Source organism: Calypte anna, chromosome 2 (genome assembly GCF_003957555.1).
Source record: "Calypte anna isolate BGI_N300 chromosome 2, bCalAnn1_v1.p, whole genome shotgun sequence".
Taxonomy (NCBI): Eukaryota; Metazoa; Chordata; class Aves; order Apodiformes; family Trochilidae; genus Calypte; species Calypte anna.
Window position 1 is genome coordinate 108123046 of NC_044245.1, and position 20293 is coordinate 108143338.

General features: G+C 35.2%; 1 protein-coding gene across 1 annotated transcript in view; it reads right to left on the bottom strand.

The window, feature by feature from the left end:
- The window catches only part of CCDC178 (coiled-coil domain containing 178), a 156016-nt gene that overhangs the window by 103552 nt on the left and 32171 nt on the right, over positions 1 to 20293 (bottom strand). Inside the window, exons 11-16 of the mRNA XM_030444686.1 lie at positions 19040 to 19223; positions 18146 to 18208; positions 17398 to 17559; positions 15374 to 15487; positions 11373 to 11518; positions 6128 to 6287 (exon numbers count right to left, since the gene is read on the bottom strand). Of these exons, the coding sequence (XP_030300546.1) occupies positions 6128 to 6287; positions 11373 to 11518; positions 15374 to 15487; positions 17398 to 17559; positions 18146 to 18208; positions 19040 to 19223 (829 nt within the window). The remainder of the gene's footprint in view (positions 1 to 6127; positions 6288 to 11372; positions 11519 to 15373; positions 15488 to 17397; positions 17560 to 18145; positions 18209 to 19039; positions 19224 to 20293) is intronic.

Genomic DNA, 20293 nt, shown 5'->3' on the forward strand with positions numbered 1-20293 from the left:
TTATTTTTCTATATGCATATTTCAGACTTGTGCTATATTTTAGATTGCATGAAAAAAATAATGGAAAACTTCTATTTAATTCCCACATTAATAACAGAAAATGTGGAAAAGAATTTCTTCCAAATTAGAAGAGAATCCTTGGCAAAAATCAGAGTATTTTTTAAATACTATGGGTGAAGAAAGTATAATTAAAACTGCTTTGCAATTTTAGGAAGAGCCACTGTGTTAGAAATATAATTAATAATTTTAAAAATTTTTATAAAATATTTTAGACCATTACAGTAGTTCTCATTGATACCATTTCAAATACAGTGAAGGCTAATTTGCTTTTAATTATTATGCATATAATTTGTTTTTCAATGAAGAAACATAAACTTATCCCTTAAAATTTCTATTAACCATCCACTGTTACATCCCTTTGAATTTCACTAAGTGTACTATTACTGTCTTGGCACCCATCCTCTAGCTATGCATATTCCTCAGAAGGCTCTATGATTCCTTACGAGCCAATAAAATCAGTGGCATGGTTATTTGGGTAATACTGCCAGCAGGACACAGGACAGCAGGTAAGTCAATATACTAAGACAACCCAGGAGCATGGAGTAAGATTCAAAAGACTATCTTAAACACAGGAGTCCCATGTACCAGTGTAGCACTCTGTTGGAAGCCACTGACTCAACTAATTAAAGACAATTTCATAGCCAGGCTATTTGTTATCCTTACTCCCCACACACATGAAATAGCCTAAAGGGAGCTGTGGCTCTCTGCCTTTTAATAAAGACCTCTTCTGTCATATATCTTCAAATGGAACTCTTGTGTTTACATGGATATGCTGTAACGAAGCATATAGGATATTCTTCCCTAATATTAATATTGATTAGGAGTATTTTATGAGAGTAAGAGATGGAAATGGCTCTGAAGGTATCAGTGCAGCAAGACTGAAAGACGGAAAGGAATGACTGGAAGGAAAGATGACCTAAACAGATAAATAGTAAATGATAAAAGACACCCAGTGGATTTTGCCTAATACCATGATGTTAAACAGCCCCCTGGGTATAGCCTTGGTTTTCCCTGTTTCTTAATTGAGCTTTCAGCAGTATGTTGTCCTATTTCTATTATAATCCCTTCTGAAATATGTCATTTTGTAGATCATTTCATTAGTAATACTCTCAGTATCTGATGAAACAACATATCATGACTATTTGTAATAACTGGTCATGGATTTTCTGATATATCATTCCCTGGAAAGGAAATGCTTTTCTGTAGAAAAGGAAGTGCTCAAAGGAACACCCTGGTTCATTTTAAAATCAAAAAGATTTAAGTTAAAGTAGAAACAGTACGATAAAACATTCACAGTGTATTTTTTAAATAATAACTTATTCAAAAGTTTTTTTAATATCCATACAGTTTAAAGCAGTTTTTTTAAAAAAAAAAAAACAAATTCCCTCTCTCTTAAACTTTCTGTGGTATGATAAGGAGACAAGGTTATTGTTCCATTAAAGAAATTTGCAAATGCCCTTTTGTATATCTGAGAAATTATCATTCAGTTTTAGACAAAATACTGAACTGAACTTGGTGCAATTTTAAGGTATAGTGCTTAAGAAATACTAATTTGCAACCATCTTCCTTTCCAGTATCACATAATATTCAAGTACACTCATATAAAATCTAGAAATGTTATTGGGTGGTAAGGAGGTTTTTTTTTTAGCAAAAGACTAATGTTAACTAACAGAATTAGGAAGTTAAAATATTGCTCCTCTTTCAAAGTAAAAATATCAGTGCAACTGTTAAAGCTTTGGGCAACAGTACTTAATGTGTTTATCAATAATACAATTTTATATATATATTATTTTAACATTTTATACATCAGCACTTCATATATATATTACCACATGTCCAACAGCAAATACAAGAGGAAAATTTTTCACATTTCAAGAGAGTTTTGGTCAGTCAAAACACTCTGCTCAATCTTCGAAAACCACTGTAACCATTTTCAAAGCTACTTTAATTGGAAGTACAATAATCACATTAGCAGCGGAAAATAAGATCAGGCAGGCTTGTTTTGAGGTTAAGAAAACAAGACCCGATATAATCATTATGAACATGATCCAACACTCATTATGAATTATTATGTCACGGAATTCTTATCTCTGTGTTTAATACAGAACATATCAGCACTGAACCAAATAGCAATATGATAATTTGAGGACTGTAGTCCCTCTATAGAACAGAGGATAATGAGATGTTGTGACAGTAGTTAGAAATAGCACAGTGTTAAAGCACACCTATAAAGTATAACTTCATTACTATACATGTAAATTTTACCACATTTAGAAGCACATATGTTTGTAGAACAAAAATCATACCTTGTACTGAGCTGTTACATTTATTACATTCATGTGTCACAGTCTTATAACCCTTATAGGCACATCAGTGACTCAGCTCTCCAGCCAAATCAGAAATGATGGTGTTCCAGCAAGAGCCACGCACACAGGTTCTTCAGCTTCTAATCCTATTCAGACCTGATCATGAGTAGAGAGTTTCTGCCCCTCAATGAACTGCTAAGACTTTCCTCACAAAATTTCTTTCTCTGTCTAGATCTGTGCTGAAGCCAATAGTTTCTTATGTAGAATCTCCTTTATCAAGATCAGTCTTAAACTCCATTTCCCTTCACTCTTCAACTCTATTTCCCAATAGGATGCTGACAGCAAGAATTCCTTGTTTTCTCACCATATTCTTCACCTCTTTTCTGATCAGTTAATCTCTTGGTAAAAGATTCCTTAATCTCCTTTTATGGATTTAACAGTTCCATCTAGCCTCTAGGAGAGAGGGACCTTTTGCTTGAATAAAGATGTCACTCTCTTTCCTCTTCCTGCCAAGCTATTAAAATTTTTTTTTTCTCAGCAAAAAGTTTTTCCTCCCTTATGTTTGTTCTCACTTATTGGCTATTACTCACCCTCTCAAAATCTACAAATCATCACAAAAAGGTCATTTTATTAGACATTTTCATAGATCTCAAGCTGGGATTTTCAATCTCATTGGTCTTTCCATTTATTACTGCATCATTCTATTCTGCATCATGTGTAATGAATGGCTCACACCTGTACATCCTAAAAATGAAATAATGAGGAGGACTGGTAATTCTAACCTCCAAACTGTACTGCCAGCTGTACACCTCTACCTTTCTGAATGGACATGTACATTTTCATTTCCCCTTAAGCAGAAGGAACTATGGCTTATCTTTCCATTTTAAGAGTCAAAAGTTTGTTTCTTTGATTAAACATGGTGCTGAATCAAGCCTCTAACAGCACTTCTCCCAAACTGAAAGACAGAAGTTACGTTGAGCTGCCTGAGGTTTTGTTTTCACCTATGAATACGTATGACATAACTATATATATTCAGTTTATATAGGAAATATCCCCTTTTAGTTTTTGTACTTCATGACACTTGAAACAAAGTATTCTGATTTTTGTCAGCTATCAAGGCAGCTTTTGTTCAATATATCTCACTAGAATTTCTAGAACCCCTAGATTAGGATGTCTTGATCTGTTTCCTGTACTCTGCTCTCTAGACGTTAGTGCATTGGTTTTTTAGTGTTTCCTCCTAATGGGAATTAATCCTGTGAGGGCTGCTTTTTCACTCATCCTTTCTCTCACCTTAAATACACTTAGTCTCTTCCTACTGAGTTGGTGATTGGATGGTCTCACCCAGATTCAGAGAAACACAGACTGTGAAAACTTGTCTGATGTTTCTTTCCTGCTTCAGTAAACCAGCTTTCATGTCTACACCCTGGGTTACAAAGCCTTATAAACATTGTACCTCATCACCTGAAGTCAGAACTTTTACAGAAATTGTTCAGTTCAGAATTTAAATACTTTTTCATTCAATTCATTCTGATAGAAGGAGAAAATTTATACTTATCAGCCAGCATGAAAGCAAGGCAGATTTGACTTTTTACTGTCAGTTCTGAAAGCTGTCCAAGTGACCTTTTCCCAAGAGCCACACTGGCCATCCTTCTAAAAGCCATGTCCCACAAATCACAGATTATCTCCTCAAAGAGCCTGGCTGTAAATCCTTGTTCAGTTGCCCTGAAAAACCTCCTCCACACTCTGGTACTTTGGCTTTAGCCCATTTTTGTTGGGTAGTAAACTGCAGACCCAGGTGACATTTTTTTATTGTCCATGAGGTACTGAAGGATTATTTGGCTTTGCTGGTGTTACTACTAACAGTAGTTTAGTCTTTCCTGACTAGGCTGAAAAAGACAGGAAATGAACTCGGTGTGAGGAGGCAAAGAGAGTTCTCTTCAATGTAACATAAATATTTAGGACATACTCAGTTTTCCATTTCTGGTTTGTTTGTTGTTGTTGTTTTTTTTTAATTGCAAATATATCAGTGGGGCTTGGGATTTTATTTTCATTAATAAATGCTTTTATCTGTACTTTTCCAAAATAATGAATAACCACATTAAAATAAGTAGGTAATAACAAAGCAACTATTCAAAGGGTGACAGTATGCTCGTCTATTCCAGTGGTAGGCCTAGAGAGAGTTGTCATCACAGAGACCAGCAATGTGTTCCAGTAAAAACTAAAATAGTCTTTCAAGCAAGCAGCACACTATTTCTACTTATATTTAACCACCAAAAGCTTGGCATAATCTTGTAACTCATCACATTATATTAATAACAAAATAGTGTTAAGAGCTCTGTACTTCATGAAATACCCATAAATCAATGTTTAAAGGAGATGGGAGAAGAAATGAGACAGGATGAAACAGGACACAGGAAAAAAAATCTTGCTGTTCTAGAGAAGGAGATAAGGAAATCACCAAATTATCCTGAATGTTATTTTTGAAAGTAAAGTGATGATGAGCAAATCAGCACACTGGCAAGTGGTTTTGTTATCAGAATCAATTTAACACAACAACAGAGCCAAACAAAGTATTTTGATTGGATTAGTATCTCTGTAAAAAGTAATAAAGTACCAATCTCTGTTTTTAAAAACATGCTCTTATGGTTGATATTTCCCTTTCATATCCTGATCAGTAGAGATTTTTTAAAAACAAACAGAAAGATTATTTAACATATTGGAAACAGGAAGAGTAAATAGTAAAGAGAATGTAATTCGGTAGCTTACTTTATTTAAACTGTTCTCATCTAACTGAGAAAATTATATGATGAGCACAAGAGCAAAAGTAAATATTTTAATTATTTTCAACACATATACAATTGCAAAAATCTTCATCTGTGAAAGTCTCCTCAGAGGAGAAACATTTTAATGCTATAATTTTCATGTAAAGAAAAAAAAAGAAATGCATACTTTAAAATTAGGCAACTATCTATTTTCTTAGGGTAAAAAAAGCTTAAATACAAAAATAAAACAGAAAAGAACATAAAGATTTGTATTGGATCTGACTTCTCTGAGGATTTTTTTTTATTATGACTGTGCATTTTACACTTCTATTTCAAACAGCTCTGATTCCTCAGTTACATCTACACAGACTCCAGCTCCCATCTGCCAGGTATCAACCACAGCACCTAAAATCCAGATGTGGGTCTCCTATGCAGTACCTCCCAATAGTCCAGAAATAGCTTTATTCAAAGGATCAAAGTGCTGCACTATCAAGAGAGATTGCATGCACTGTGCTCTAGTGTTGAACTTCAGTGAGTAAAAAGGAATGGTAACTTACTGATAGTGATCCTAGTGAAAATTATCTGATACTTATTTTTTACCGTGCACTTGGTGAAAAGATGGAAAAGGTTTTCAGGTTAGCACAAGTCATGTCTTGTCTTTTCTTTCCCAGAGCTATCCACAAATCAAAGCAAGGGAAAACAGGGAAGAGAAAGTATGCAATAGTCCTAACCATTAATTAAAAAATTAAAAATGTCAAAGTAAATTAACAATTTTATAATTTTCCTAGAACTACTGCTTTATTCACAGAAATAAAGAAGCCTTCTATAGGAAAATTGCCATTAATTTAATTGGAACCTCTTGCATATGGACACAAAGATTCTACTTCTTTCAAATGTTTGATAAAGCTGGCATCCTTTATAGACCTAAAAAGATCCATAACTAACCAAATAAGTCATTTCACTTCTCACACAAAGAAACCCAGCTCTGATAATACTCACTTCTGAATCTTTTAGGTATTTCTTTCTTATCTGTAGTAACTCTCCATATGCTTCCTCTTCCTGCTTTAACCTTTTCTCATATTCTGCAAGCTCATCTTGGAGATGATTAAATACCATCTGAACACTTTGCTGCTTAAACATCACATCACTTCGAGTTTTCCTTTGAAAGAAAAAAAAATATTCAATGAAGTAATCAAGATACTCTGCTATACTATTTTTTACTCTTGCAGATTTAATGGCTAATTTTAGAACAGATAAAATAGGAGTCTTCTTGAATAATAATTACAACCTTTTAAAAAATGCATTGTGTTTTAAAGGTTGTAGTAATTTAAAAAAAAAAATAAAAGTAGTAAAAAATTTTAAAGGTAGCAACCTTTAAAAAAAACACAACAGAGATACATGACAAAGCTTATAATGAATGTTTAGACCACTTAATGACACTCTGCCTACCAATCCATATCCAGTGAGTCTATTGAGATACGTAACTCTCACAGTGTTACGATCTCTTGCATTTTTAAAACAACTTTCTAGAGGAAAGACTGGTTCACTCCCACACATATAGAATCTATTGATTAAGAATTGAATAGTGATATGATGTGACACAAAATGAGGCCATGTCTAGTGCCATATTGAGTAACCACTATTTTATAATTTATTGCAACTGGAAGTGGGAGCTTCACACTATTTGTGGAATATTTCTCTTCTGTATCTGTCCATAAGTAGTATGGTTTCTTTAACTTGTACATATGAAATACATAAGGTAAAGCAATTTTCATAGGTTTTCACTTTGTACTAAAATGCTGTTCTCGCAGAGTCTGAATTTCTGTTACTTTTAGGCAGAAGCATATATATAAAAAAAATATTTCTAACCGATTTTCCACAAGATAACCTAAATCTAGCCATGTCAGTAATGCAACAGTTGAGTTCATAAGAAAGACTGTATCACAATGTGCACACACAAAAAGATAACTCAAGAAATGAAATTCAGTCTACTTTTTTTTTCTTTTTCTAATTTTCAGGGTTTTTTGAATAAACTCAGTATTATTTTTAACATTAAAATGATTTTAAGACAGATAGGGAAAAATCTGTCATAAAGATTTCACTCACTGACTTTTCAGAAGCCAGTTACTCTCTCAATATAGGAACAACTGGGATCAATAACTGTTATCCTTCTTATTGATTATCTGATATTTGACAGAACAGGTGCATTTAGGAATTTAGTTCTAAATGCTGGAGATCACAAGATCCTCCTCAGTCTCTTCTAAGGCTTCAAGCAGAACAATAAAACCTTGTGCAGAAAATTAAAGCATGTAAGACCTCCTCTAAATCAGTGTCTACAAAAACTTCTCTAAAAAAGTGCTAAGAGGTCCATCAGAAATTACCCAGAGAATCTTTCCACTGCAACACCCTTCCAGCCTTCCTAATCTGCAGTACACCTTAACGTGCTTCCTGCCCTTATTTTAAATAAGTAATTGCCCTTACACGTAAGGATGCTTCTCACACAAAGCCTAAGTTCACAGGATTTGTTCATCATCTTTCTAATTTAATTAGCACTTAACTTAACTAAGATTTTTTAAAAATGAGTAAATGTATTTCATGTTCATTCTTAGCTTCACATGTGAAGACATGACTTCATCTCTTCCAAGATAGCAAAAAAAAATTTTGGAAGTCACTGGTGTAAGATGGCTTCTAGGTATGACATCTGTGGTATATAATTTTCCCTTCACTAGCAGCTAAAGCTGAGTTGTGATTTATTATGGAAAAATTATTTATTTCAAATTAATCTTTTTTTGATCACATTATGTTCACATTCCTATTGCACCCAGGTAGCTGTTATTTATACTCTTCATTGCATTAATGAAAAGAATAATAAGTCTAGGAGGTGTTTAACAATGCTAGGAAGTACTTATAAAAGGAAAATAGAGAAGACTGAAAGCAAAGGGGACACTTTTACCTCAACTTTCTCCACCAGATCATGCCAAAAATTGAAAATAATAGTCAAGAGTAAAAGTAAAACAAGTTAATCCTTTTCCCCCAGATTTTCTATGAAGTCAGGCAAGTATCAGCACTTTGATGAAATGAATTAAAATCAGTTCAAATAGATAAGTACACTTAATATTGAACCATGTGCGATTGTTATTATTCTTAATATGGTATATTACTCATAATACTGGTTATAATTCTGCAAATTGAACACACATAAGTCCATGGATGCACCCAAGAGTGCTGAGAGAGCTGGCTGATGTTATTGCCCTACCACTCTCCATCATTTTTGAGAGATCATGGCAAACAGGAGAGGTGCCTGAGGACTGGAGGAAAGTCAAAGTCACTCCAGACTTCAAAAAGGGCAAGAAGGAAGATCCAGGCAATTACAGACCGGTCAGCCTCACCTCCATCCCTGGAAAAATGATGGAACAGCTCATCCTGGAGGTCATCTCTAAGCACATAAAAGGGGAGAAGGTTATCAGGAGTAGTCAGCATGGATTTACCAAGGGGAAATCATGCTTGACTGATCTGATAGCCTTCCGTGATGTTGTGACTGAATAGGTAGATGCAGGGAGACCCATGGATGCAGTCTACCTTAACCCTAGCAAGGCTTTTGACACAGTCTCCCATAACGACCTTGTGAGCAAGCTCAGGAAATGTAGGACAGAAGAACGGACAGTGGGATGGATAAAGAACTGGCTACACGACAGAGCCCAAAGGGTGGTGATCAATGGTGCAGAGTCCAGATGGAGACCTGTGACTGGTGGAGTCCCCCAGGGATCAGTGCTGGGTCCAGGCCTGTTAAACATCTTTATCAAAGACCTCGATGATGGGACAGTGTGTCTTCTCAGCAAGATTACTGATGACACAAACCTGGGAGGAGTGGCTGACACCCCAGAAGGCTGTGCTGACATTCAGAGGGACCCAGACAGGCTGGAGAGTTGGGCAGGGAAAAATTCAATGAATTACAACAAGGGCAAGTGACAAGTCTTGAATCTGGGTAGGAACAATCCCAAGTACCAGTACAGGTTGGGGATTGAGATGATAGAGAGTAGTGAAGGGGAAAGGGACCTGGGGGTACTGGTGGGCAGAAGGATGGCCATGAGGCAGCAATGTGCCCTTGTGGCCAAGAAGGCCAATGGCATCCTGGGGTGCACTAGAAGGGGGAGGTTAGTAGGTGGAGAGAGGTTCTCCTCCCCCTCTAATCTGCCCTGGTGAGGCCACATCTGGAATATTGTGTCTAGTTCTGGGCCCTTCACCTCATGAAGGACAGAGAACGGCTTGAGAAAGTCCAGCACAGAGCCGCCAAGATGATTAAGGGAGTGGAACATCTGCCTTATGAGGAAAGGCTGAGGGAGCTGGGTCTCCTGCTTGAAGAGGAGAATGAGAGGCAACCTCAATAATGTTTATAAATATGTAAAGGGACAGAGACAGGAGGATGGTGTCAGGCTCTTCTCAATTATGCCCAATGACAGGACAATAGGCAACAGATATAAACTCGAGCATAGGAGGTTCCATATAAACATGAGGAGAAAATCTTTACTGTGAGGGTGGCAGAGCACTGGAACAGGCTGCCCAGGGAGGTTTTGGAGCCTCCTTCTCTGGAGACATTCAAAACCCACCTGGATGTGTTCTATGTGACCTCCTGTAGATGACCCTGCTGTGGCAGGGGGGTTGGACTTAATGACCTTTCGAGGTTCCTTCCAGCCCCTAACTTTCTGTGATTCTGTGGTAACAAACACAACATATAACAGGAAATGGATAGAGCAGACTGTCTTAAAATAGATTGATGAAATGCCATGCAATATGTCAGATTATTGGAAACATTAATAGAAGAGGGTAGATTAGCTTGAAAGGATTTTTTTTTTCTGAATATAGTCACCATTAATCTTCACTAATGAGAAAGAGTAAGCAATTAAAAACACCAACCCCGAACTTTTCTTGTCTTTTGCTCCTCAAGTACAGAGGCTAAATGCTCTGGCAGCCAGGAGGCATAAGCATGCTGTCAGTTTTCAGCAAGTCACATGCTGGAGAAATTGGCATGTGCTGCACCTTCTGTGTTATGAGAATGGCATAAAGGAAGGAGAATATACTGGTCATTAGATTGCATACTCTGGAAGTCAGATGAGGGATTTTTTAAAAGGTTTTTTTTTAGTTAACAGGTATTTCTAGTAGATGGGACCTCTAAAAGCATTTTCTCAAGAAAAACAGTTTTCATTACTACCTATTTTGCTCTAGAATTTGCAGGAAAATTCCTCTCTGGAAGAGATATTGACTTCTTTGCTATATAGAAACAACGCATTGCTGGAACTGCATTCAGTGCCATTTTGTGTTGATATTATCCCTTTGATTCTGAATATTAACATGTCACTGATAAGAAGCTACTGACTACTGCATAAAGAGCTGTGGAAAAAAAGAGAATTTCAGTCATAGAAAGTTGCTTTTCAGTCTTGAAGTCCATTAAGTTCTACTACACATTAAATCCCTCTGAATCACTCTGAATTAAGAGTTATATAAACATATCCAGCTTCACACAATCAGCTAAAAAGTTTGCATAGAAAAATATGATTTTTCTCAGTCAATAATTAAATGGAAAACTCTCTCAAAATGAGATATTTCAACACTGTCTGTATTTAAGTGAGGGAAATGACAGAAAGGGAGCTGTAGTATAATGACGCAAGGATCGCTTTTTCACTATTTAGTCATCCTGTACAATTCAAGATTCCAAGCTGCTTTCTCTTTGACATTGCACAGCAGGTTCACCTTTTTCCTTGCAGAGTAAGCCAGCTGTGCAATCAGCATATACAGCCCTCCAAGGCTTGCATGGCCTAGAAGGCATTTAGTACTATCAGTTGGATAGAGCCCTTTGAGACCATGTTCAGGACTCATCAGTCACAGTAAGTGTAGGTCCACACTTCTTAAACCAGAGAAAACACAGAGTGTGTGGAATCCTCCATTAATTAAGGATGCAACTGACCATGAATATTATCAGATTTCCAAAAGTAATTCTGATGCCTGAAATTCAATTTGGTAGGCAGACATTTATCATCAATAACTTCTACAGATGCATTATAACTACAAGCAGCTATCAGACAAAAATACTTTAAAATTCTCGAAGAAAGGTGCATTCTACATCCTAGAAATAATACTATAAAATAATAAAACTTTCTCTCATTGTAGAAATAAAGTAGAATTATTATATTACTTTAGTTTAAGTTATCAACTGTCTTTTGAAAGTCATATAATAAGTAGGTCTTACCACAAATCAGTCAAAGATTTTTCTGCCTTCTCCACCTGTATTTGCTTCGTTTTCCACGATTTATTAAGTTCTTTGAGTTCTTTTCTTAAATTTTCTGTAGCGTGAGAGTTCTCAGCAACTTGTTTGGAAATAAATGAAATTTTTTCCTGGAAATTAAAAGATACTTAGCATGTAAACTAGGAAGAGATAGGTTGCAAAATAATGTATTTTAAGCACATTAATCCATGAAACTGTTTATCCAAATAAAACAGAACTTCTTTCAGAGGGGGCAGTTAAAGCACTTAGTGCAACTGGACATCCTGCTTTCCTATAAGCACAGCCTTGCATATACAGTTACAGTTGTCCAACTTTTTCCATAATTCTTCTACTATACATCCATACATTTTATTATGGCACTTGTATTCCTGTTGTCTATGTTGTATTTGTATGTATGTTCTTAGGCCACCATCTTCGTAAAAATACATATTCTTTTTTTTTTTTTTTTCCTCTCATATGTCAAAGCATTTCAAATAAACACTGCCTTGCACATCAAGGAAAAAGTCTGGGCCTATTTATTTCTGTATATGCACAGCCAGTGTCTTAACTTATTACTTAACATTTATTACTAGACTATCAAAGTACTTGTAAAATGTAGTACTGTTTTAGGCAGGTACCCAAATCACATAACTTTCAGGAAAAATCAGTATTTTCAAGTGATACTCTCCAGGCATAATATGGCTTACTCATTTTCTCTGAAAACTACCATTATCAATTCAGTTGCCAAAACAGAGAGCTTCCCTCTTTTAGATGTCAAGTTATTCATAACACAGTTGTCCTCTGCTACTGAGTGTTGAACATTAAAGCACAGAGAACAAGATTCCTGAACTCCTGCCTATTTTCCTCATCTACAAGTGAATATCTCAAAAAGATGCTGACACTAACCTGCTGAAAACCTTTAAAATAAAACCTGTTTTCACTAAAATTCTTACTGTACAGAACAGAGATTAAATTGCAGTGTCTTAAATTCCAAAACTGACTGACAAGTAAGTCGCAGGACCTCCAAAATGTAAATATTGATGACACAAGGAAACTGCTTTCAACAGCAACAGTATCTGGTAAACAAAGCTGCAGCTTCTCCACAGTGAGTAAGATAAACATAAAGACTGTAGCAGCTCAGTAGTAATAAACAGGTGGGAGTCTCCTATTTAGATGATACTTCTAAAGTGGTCTTGCTGCATTAGATTTTGTAACCCATACTAATGGGCTGTAAGAAGCTAGGCAAACGGGTTAAATTAAGAGGGAGGAAAATACCTTTTGATTATACTTATATATACACACGTATACACATATAATTTAAGTGCATCCATGTATAAGTAGCACATTTCAAGATCTCACAATTCAGTAAGCAAAAAATGCATCACAGTATTTAAATAAAGATCAGCATTTTTAAAATTTCTTCTTTAGATACTGCTCCATTTTTCTGAAGCAGCAGCCGGATGCATAGCCTAATGATCTTTTTCCTTATGAAAGAATTGCTTTTTAAAGGTATATCTAAAAGGTATCTGTAAAAAACCAAAGAATCAGTGTTTTTGCAACAGATATTAGCACAGATATGAAGGTGTACAAGGTACAAAAGGAACACAACATCTTTAAAGTCTCTGAACTTTGTAAAAGCTCAACACATCTGTATAGTATTAGATGGAAATTTCAGGTTTCCTGTAAGAACACAGAATCTTTAGAAAGAAAATGCAGATATGGTAATTGATGCAAATCCCTATGCAACTGAACCACCCAAAGAGAGCCTCAAACCTCTGAGGAAAAATCATATTAGTTTTAGGCTTAGTACCAGGAGAATATGGAGAAATGTGATGGACTGTGATATACACAATGTCTGCATGAACTGTTGTGGTCTTAAACTTCACAAATGATGAAATCTGATATGATTGAGATATCCACACCAGATATAAATAAAATAGAGCCATAAAGAAGCCATGACACTTTTCTTGCCGAAGAGCCAGGTTCTAACGTATGAGCTATGTTAGAACAAATGTGCCAATGAAGAAGAATTTGGTCTCTCTGACTTCCTGGTTTGTTTTTTTTAAAGGATTTTTTAACCAAGAAGGCAGATAAAGCCTGAAAATGTTGGTTTCCAAGCACATGGAATTATACCCATTGAGTCTGTGCAATCTGGTACCTATTATATAAAATAATACCTACTATTTACAATCAAGTTTTAGGACGAAAATGGTGAGATCCTCTACATTCTGTGATCCAAGCAGCAACAGACTGCATACCCACTCTTTATGGTTTATTGCAGTTGAAAACTCTCCAGTACCCTGCCTAAGCTGAATGAGTCCCTTGGAACTTGATCATTCAGCTCTTCAATACAGGAACTACATTACTCTTAGCTCCTGAAGAAGACTACTGATGCATTATGAGGTGGTATTCATATATATCTTTATCTAGGTATCTAGCTTTTAGGCATTTAAATGTCAGCAGACCAAACTAAGTCACTTAGTGTGACTAATCACTTAGTCACCTCCAGGGGGTGATTGATCTTGTCCTAAAACAGGTAAAGTATGAATGAATGACTGGGTTAATTGCTTGATCAGCTGGAAGCTGGAGACTATTATACTCCTGTACTAAGAATACTATGGAGTTATAAATATTTCTTCCATAACATCAGCTAAGCAACACACTAAACAAGCTTTAAACAAGCCAGTGTCTTAATCATGGGAGACCATTAAAATCTCTGACTATAACTTTAAATAACTTTTCCTTAAAAGCAATATAACATGATAAACAAAACTATATAGTGTGATCCTGCACAGCTAAAAATGTGACTTTTCTTTAAAATAAGACAGCCTCTTTTATAAAGCCCCCTTTTTACAAAACTTCAATTGCTACAGACAAGGAACTGTATCAGGCAATAAGAACCCTACATTTAAAGAATCCAAGTATTGTTCAGAGCTCTACAGATCTCATAAAGCAGGCTTTGTGCATTATTTTACTTCACTTGCCCAGAACACTCCTCTCATACTTCTCCAGAACACAAACTCAAATACTGCTCAAGTAACCAATGGATACAGTTATTCACAGTTACTAGAAAATGCAGCATTAAAAATAATATTTAAAAGCACAAGAAATAAATGCACTGAAAAGTATTGTAGAATTACTATTCACCTCTATGCTGACTCATCAGCCATCTCCAAATGTTCTAAGATCTATTGATAAACCTGCAGTTTAATAGAGCACAAATTTAGAAGCCTGTGTGAATTAATGAATTTCCAACACTTAATTTAAGAATCTGTCCTATATGGGTAGTCTTAGAGTTTTTCTTGGTAGTAGTAGTAGTCTTAGAAATGACTGGTTTCATGAAAGCCCCACTGGACAACATGAAAGCTTGCTTTTTCTTTTTTTTTTTTAAATCAATGATGATCTACGATTTTTGATGTTTGATCTAACTTGAGTTTATACAATATGAAAGGGAAAGAATAATAAAAAATGAACAGAATCTTGGAAAGAAAATGCTTTTTTCTTCTAATGCTTATAACCATGTGTATATAAAGCATAGTGTTCAGTAATGAAATTCAGTAATTCCCTTTGGATTATATAGTTTAGCAACTGATACAGCAGATATAAACCATCATTTACAAAAAGATGCCATCTGCTGAGCAAACATGCAATCAGCAGGCACTTCTTATACTAGAATCTTTTATCCTTTATTGATTTTCTCTGTTGCAGTTCTAAAGCCCCCAAGGCAATATTTTCTTTTTTTTTCTGAGCCAGGGTAGCAAATGAAGAAAGAAAAGGACTTCCCAATGACCCCAATATCAATTCTGCTTTGTACTCTATGCTGTCTCAAGACTATGTACCTCAAAGGTTAGCTCAAGCAAGAAACAGAAAACAGTAAAAGCACTGTATGCATGTATCTGGTTCTAAGGGAAATGCATAGAAATGACAGCCTAACCTTTGAGATTAAATATACTCCAGAAAAGCCATATAAGCATTAAATTATTCACCTCTATGTCACATAATTGTTGCTGCATGGTACTTTTTTTTTGTTCCAGTTCTTGTTTAGCTTGCTTCTGCTGTTTATCTAGGTTTCGTATCCTCTGATCCAAATAGGAGAGCTTCTGTAGAGTTCATGCATAAACAGACATGTTAGTATTCAAAAAATATTGTCCTACATTCTATAGAAATCAGAAAATGTATTACTCATTAAATACTCTAGCAGTTACCATTCATAAGCTTTTTTGTTTTCCCTTCCATACCCAATCTTCCATTATGAAAGTTTATATAATTTACACTTTGAAAGAAAAAAATGCACATTTAGAACAGAATATTTCTGCTATTTCATATAGTATTTATCAGCCTACAGCAAAACATCTCTGTTTACTCTGCATCTCATGCTTCTTTATTTCTGCCATCAAAGTTACAGATAAAGTTCTGAAATCAAAATATCTACTTGGAATAGCTTCAATGGAATTTGCATACAGGGTAAAATCAATGTTTATTGCTTATTATCACTAACTATGAAAAATACAGCTGAGTAGAGCTAAGAAAAGGAGGAATAGGAAAGAAAATATTGGGATATTTAATTTTTATATTTTTCATTAATCCTTTGTTAATTAGCACCTCATGAAAAACAATTCTTGCCTATTGTGTCACTTTCATTTGCATAATTAGTGTGAGCATCACACATTACATGACAGAAAATATTCTTAATACATGTAATAAGGAAAATTTTACATTACTAAGTGTGCTTACATAAATGTTATCCAAATATTTAAATTCCATTTAGACAACATAACAAAGAATATAAAAATAGGCTTTAATAATTCCATTCTGAAGCAATAATTTAAACCTTCAATCACTGAGAAAGTTCTTTGTTGAAGTTAAGAACATCATCTTTCACATAGCATTCACATAGAAATCTGCTTGAGCAAACTCTGTTTCCAACCTTTTAGAACAGAGGCAAATACACAGCTATAGACTATGATGTATAATTTACACCACACCTCTCCAGGTTTCTGGGAAACTAATGATGTGATCTTTGTCACATTGTTTCTACTTAGTTTTAGTTGGGGAAGGGCTAACAACATTACTCACTGCCATTAATGTGTTGTTTTGAAAATACTGTTAGCTATTAGATGGATTTTTTTATTATTATTTTTCAATTTGACACATTAAACTTGCATCAAAAATAAACCATCACATGAGCCATTACCTGAACTCAAACTATTCAGCATCTTCCATCTCTCATCTGAAAACAGTGAAGTATTACTAGATGCAGACTATGTCAAGAACACAATCTCCTATGACGAGCTATTTACAAGTAGTTGGATAACAGAACTATAAATCTACAGACTGATTCTGCATAAAAACCTTCCTGCTAAGGCCAGACACAAGTTCTTTTTCTGTTAGCTTTGAGCAAAAATTTAAAAATTCTGTATCTAAACTTAACAGGCTCAACAACACATTCATATAATGCAGGGCAGTGCACATTTGGCAAGACTTCTTTGCAAGGATTTTCACATATGTCATGATGCCATATGGAATCATAGAATTATAGAATTTCTCAGGCTGGAAAAGACCTTCAAGATCATCGAGTCCAGCATTTCTAGAACAAAAGTTTTGAGTGGTTACTCTCTTCAGCTGATAAGTGAGCAAAGTGTAAAGGAAACAAGCACATACTAAACAGTGTTACTAAAAAGTCTGTTAAAAAAGGAAAGAGAAAAAATCCAACAATACCAACCAACCAACCAACCAAACAAACAAACAAACCAAACCAAACCAACAACAAAAACACCAACAACCCCAAAACCAACACAGAAGTTAAGAGACAGAAAGATTTTTCTAACAGAAGGCAAGTTCAAAGATAAACTTGGAATTATGTTGTGTTTTGTTATGTTATGTTGTGACAGCACAACAGCACAGCTGCAGTACCCAACTCTTTTGAGCTATGGACCTCTGCTTCCTCTTATGTTTTTCAAATAAAGACAAAAATTATGCTAGTGAGTGGCCCAGAATCTACCACTTTTACCTTATGGTTATCTTTACATATATCTTTATTTCTTTTAAATTTTTCTTCTAGATCAGCTATTTTTCTCTCAACGTCTTCTATCCTCTTCATATCTTCCTTTCCTTTCTTGAGTTTCTCTTTTTTCTTCTCTCCTAGCTCATCATATATTGCTTTAATCCTGTCCTGTTTATTAAAATTATTACAGAATTAGTTGTCAGCATTTCAAAAGCAGAAATAGAATAAACTATAGAAATAGAAGAACATTAAAAGACTAAAAGTTGAAAAACATAGGTGATTAAAAGTGTCTTCAAAATGAAGGAAAAGTTGCCCCTGAAGTCAGCATACGTCAGAAGCCTTTGATTAGATGGCACACCCCTTTTAGTGATGCTAAATTTGGGGTTTCAGTCAGAGAAGCTGAAGAAATATCAAGACTCTCTGGAGGATGGTTGAAAACAATCACTAAAGTTGAGAAGAGACATTTGGCAATTAAAAAAGGGACACCAAAGTGCGTTGTGTGCATCTATCAGTTCACACAGAGAATAAATAGTGCTAGGGCCATCCTATTTTACACACGTGTGTCAACTGAAGGTAAGAAAGTCTGATTTCACTTTCTAGTGAAATCTAGTAACAGGCACTGTTACTTAGCAAAACCCATTAGCCTTCTATGTGAGTTGGTCACAGGGTACTCTGAGTTAATTCCTAGTAGGAAGTAAAAAGGAGGTAGAAGAAGAATTTATATTTCTAGTAAAATGGTTACTGTCATATTTACCTGAGTCAATTCGCAAACTCCTTTTTGATCTTCAATTTCTTTTTTAAGATTTGACTCTAAATTCTTAGAGAAAAAACCCAAATACATGTACAAGGCATAAGAAAACAAGTTAGTGGACAACAGCAATGAAAATTCAATGTCATAGTAAGGATGATCATACCTTTTAAATTTTTTCTCAAGTATCATAAAACTACATTAAAAAGGAAACTACAACATAGTCTCAGACACAAGATGTAAATAAATGCAGACTATACTATTAGAAAAAGCAATGGATATTAAACCTAAATGGATATTAAACACCAAATATTCAACATTTTAAAACATCTACCTTTTATGTTTTAAATGATGAGACTATTTTGTATCCAGTAAAAATCTGAGCATGTTTTATCCCTTTCTGATATAACTATCCTACTCGTATCACTTCTAGGATAACAGTTCTGTGACTTATCATTAAGAATTTGCTTGCTGGATGTAATGTATGTCCGAAATCCAAATTATAGTTAAATAAATACTTTAATGTAGTATTCCATTTGCAATGGTTATATTTATCATCAAGTAAAACTACATTGTTTTACAAATTCCTCTAATAATTTAGTTGCATAAAGAATGAGACTGTAACTATTAATTTTAAATCACCCAGGAAAATCTTTATATAGTTGAGAATACTTAATGTGTAAACTTTTTTAGCCTGCCATTACCTACAACCAGTTAGTAACCAATTTTCTCTGCCAGAGAAACTTGCTATTTTTCAACTGTTTTAAAATGCAGTTAAAATCAACAGATTTAAATTTTGCTTTTTTAATATTAGGTTCCTTGCCCAGTAATTCTGTGATGCAAAGATCACTATTGTCTATTCTTCTACTCTAAAGTATGATTTTGAATTTAAAAATTTACCTCATAAGACATTTCTTCTGCAGTTCTGGTTTTTTTTAAGTCATCATACTTTTTTTTTGCTTCACTGTAGGACAGTTCAGCACGACGGATATCTTCATTTAGTCTTTCTATTTCCTCTTCAATCTTAGAAAGGTTCTCGCAGTGTATTTTGATTTCTGACTGATATGCCTTCTTTTTTCTTGAACTGTTGAAATAAACCAGCCACTTTAATATTTATTTTTATAAATTATATTAACTATAATAAAAATAAAACCCATTATTGACTAAGTAAAGCTAGAAACATTTAAAAACCAAAGCAGTACTTTATCATACTGCTATTCGATGCTGAATAAACTCAGGTCTTCCGCAAGGTTTTAAAGTTTCTTTACTCATGAGTATAAGCCCTAAGAGGTCATGGCTTTGAAGCAATTATATGTATTTGTTTGTTTTCCTATAAATCTCTACTGTTAACCTGCAATGTAGAATGGCTGACATTGGAAGGTTCTTCTGGAGCTCATGTGATCCAATTACCCTGCTCAAGGAAGGACACGCTGAGACAGATGCCCTGAACTGTGTCCAGATGGCTTTGAATATCTTCAAGGATAGAGAATCCACAACCTGCATCAGCAGCCTGTGGCAGTGCTCAGTCACTCTCACAGTGAAAAAGAGATGTCTGATATCCATACGGAGCATCCTGTATTTTGCTTTGCACTCATTGCCTCTGGTCCTGTCACCGGGCACCACTCAAAAGAAGCTGGTTCTATTCTCTTTGTACTTTGCCTTCAGGTACTTATATACATTATTAAGACTTCCCCCTGAGCCTTCTCTTCTCCAGGCTGAACAGTCCCAAGTCTTTCAGCCTTTCCTTAAAGGAGAGATGCTCCAGTCCCTTCATCATCTTTGTTGGCCTTTGTTGAACTTTCTCCATTATGACCATGTGTGTCTTTTACTGGGGAGTCCAGAAGTGGACACAGTACTCCAGGCGTAGCCTCACCAGTGCTGACTGGAAGGATAACCCCGCTCAACCTGCAGGCAACGGGCTGAAATTCATGAAGTTTCTTTTGGCCCATTTCTCCAGCATTTTAAGGTCCCTCTGGATGGAAGCACAGCCCTACACCCTATCAGCCAGTCATTCCAGTTTGATGTCATCAGCAGACTTTCTGAATGTACACTGCGCCATCATCCAGATCATTAATGAAGATGTTAAACCAGACTGGACCCAATATTGATCCCTAGGGTACACCACCAGTTACTGGCCTCCAACTTGACTTTGTG